Below are 2,466 nucleotides of genomic sequence, written 5' to 3' on the forward strand. Positions count from 1 at the left end.
GGCAACAATGCAACAATCTTATAATAAATGCTTTAGACAAAACTAATCGGCTGGATTTTCTGCATAGCTCAGAACCGACAGGCTAGATACTGAACCTTGCAGAGAGTTGAAGATGGTGAACAGGTAGGTGAAGGTCAGGTAGACGGGCCCCCAGGCGAACAGAGCAAAGCCCCACGTCATCCCAAGCAGGAAGGTGAGGCTGACGACGCTCCGCAGATTTCGAAGGACCTGGATCAGAATGGAGAGTTAATTTCATTTAAACCCTCATATTTAAAATATTACAGATCAAATACTCCTCAGCGAACAATGAACTCAAATATCTCCTTGTTATAGCTAAATGGATTGTGTCTATTGTTCCCTTATGAATAAAGTTTGGTTTTCAGAAATGTACAGTTTGAGCGCAGACCTCCTCTCGCAGGGTGCGGTTGCTGCGTTTGCCGTTGCGGCCGCAGATCTGCATCATCACCACAATGAACATGGCCACGTTGAGCAGGAACATCAGGCAGAAGTAACCCACACAGGTGGTGTAGAAGACGCTCTTGTTCTTGATCCAACAGCTGAGCGGAAACATGAACAACAGAAAGAACATCTGCTGAGAAACTGGCTGCTGCTGTCATTTCCTACCTTAGTCATTGGTTGCCATAGCGATCTCCGCCTTTAATAAAGGGCCACAGGATACCCATAACACAAAGTAACGAGATTGAAAAAGCAGGTTCTGTGCAAAAACTGGTGACTGGATAAAAACATTCTTCTGCTCTGCAAAAACTAACATATAAGTAAGTTGATTTTTCTTCAAATAAGTATATTTTCCCTTTAATTGAGATGAAATGGAAGCAATTTGACAACAGATAAGATGATTTACATAAAAGAAAAAAGACTAGTATTTAATTGTCTTATTTTAATGGTAGAAATATTTATTCCATTGAAAGATTTTCTTATTTACCTGCTCAAGTTAGACACTTAATTAACATTGACTTATTTTGAGACATGTCATACTTGTCTTTAGAAACACAATCAGTTTGCTGGCAGCACATGTAAACCAGGAAGTGTCCATAGTGTCTTATGGAGCAGAAATGACAGCTTAAAGAAGTTTCAGCATGTGACCCGTTTCAGTAATTCAGTGGGACTTTCACCTTTCTGACTGTGCTTTTTTAGATATTGATGGTATATTTAGTATTTGCGTCATGTATTTGTGGAAGAGGAATTAGGACCACTGGAAAAAATAAAAATAAAATACAGATTTTTTTCTTTCATTTGAAGTTTAAATATGGGAAAAAGTAAGAATGTCTTACTTTAATCTCAGAATATTGCCTTTTCTTCTTTAAGGTCTCAGAATGATTCTATAGGGAATATAGTCCTTAAGGTCTCTGAATAGGGTTTGTAACATTGGTTGGGCTGAAAATGGCATATTTGCTGCTCTATGAGCCCTAATGAAAGCCTGGTTAAAAGCCCCAGAATGAAACGATAGGTTTTCTTCCTTTTATGGTATGATCATGAATATTTAGATAAGCTGTGTGCTGATTGGTTGGTTTACAACGAGAGAAGCTGCTGAGAAAGATGCATCATAGCAACAAGCACACACTCACTGAAACATCGAATTGTTGATATGGCAGGGTGACCAGACGTCCTCTTTTTTCCAGACATGTCCTACCTTTATTACCTAAAAAAATGTCTGGGGGGAATTTTAAAATTGTCCAGGATTTTGGTCGACTGCAGTGCAGCACATAGTTAAAACACACCAGGCATTCGAACCAAGCCGTGAGCTCCGGGGCTGGTCTGGGAACCCCAGTGGACGGGGGCTGGGAGCCAGCGGGGGACAAAGCGACCGAACCGACATTTGACCCTGTGCTTCCCCCGCCTGCATTACCGTCCCCCAGCCCCCGTCCTCCGGCTTAGGACAGGCGATACATGGCTCTCTGCTGAGGTCCGGTCCAGTAAGCGGCCCAGCAGTCAACACTTCATACCCCCCCCTCCCTCGCAAACCCTTGAGCAAGTAAACCAGTGGGCAGGTCTGTATGTTAATATCGGGGCGTGACAAAAGTAAAGGCCAGAACCAAATAAGGCAACATCACCAATTTTACGTCAACTCGGTGCTTCGTTTGGATTCGCCCGTTTTATGGTGGAAGTTTAGAATTGTGAGATTTGCGGAGAAAGGAGGTGTTGATGTAACCTGACTCCGCCAGATGGATTTGCTCCGCATATCCATCTGGAAAACTTCCGTTGAAGTAATTTTGGGAAGGAGCGAAAATACTGGTTAGCTGATTGGCCTATGTTGGTGATAGATGGGCCAAATAAACCAATCAGATCAACGAAGCATAAGACCGTAACAGAGTGACGACGAAGAGGAGCCAATTGATAGACCAAACTCTTGCCGAAACCAGTCGGGAGAAGAGCAAAAACATCTTGAGCAGTGTTTTGCTCTTCTTTCAGTGAAGAAATACTCTGTAATTCCGATAAAACTTGCTC

At 42.5% G+C, this 2,466-nt stretch overlaps 1 protein-coding gene across 1 annotated transcript in view; it reads right to left on the reverse strand.

Moving 5' to 3' along the window:
• adgrg6 (adhesion G protein-coupled receptor G6) overlaps positions 1 to 571 on the reverse strand; it is a 2,075-nt gene extending 1,504 nt beyond the window's left edge. Inside the window, exons 1-2 of the mRNA XM_015386298.1 lie at positions 407 to 571; positions 96 to 228 (exon numbers count right to left, since the gene is read on the reverse strand). Coding sequence (XP_015241784.1) covers positions 96 to 228; positions 407 to 571 — 298 coding nt within the window. The remainder of the gene's footprint in view (positions 1 to 95; positions 229 to 406) is intronic.
• Positions 572 to 2,466: the final 1,895 nt, after the last annotated feature.

The sequence above is a fragment of the Cyprinodon variegatus genome, unplaced genomic scaffold (assembly GCF_000732505.1).
Source record: "Cyprinodon variegatus isolate N-32 unplaced genomic scaffold, C_variegatus-1.0 Scaffold363, whole genome shotgun sequence".
Taxonomy (NCBI): Eukaryota; Metazoa; Chordata; class Actinopteri; order Cyprinodontiformes; family Cyprinodontidae; genus Cyprinodon; species Cyprinodon variegatus.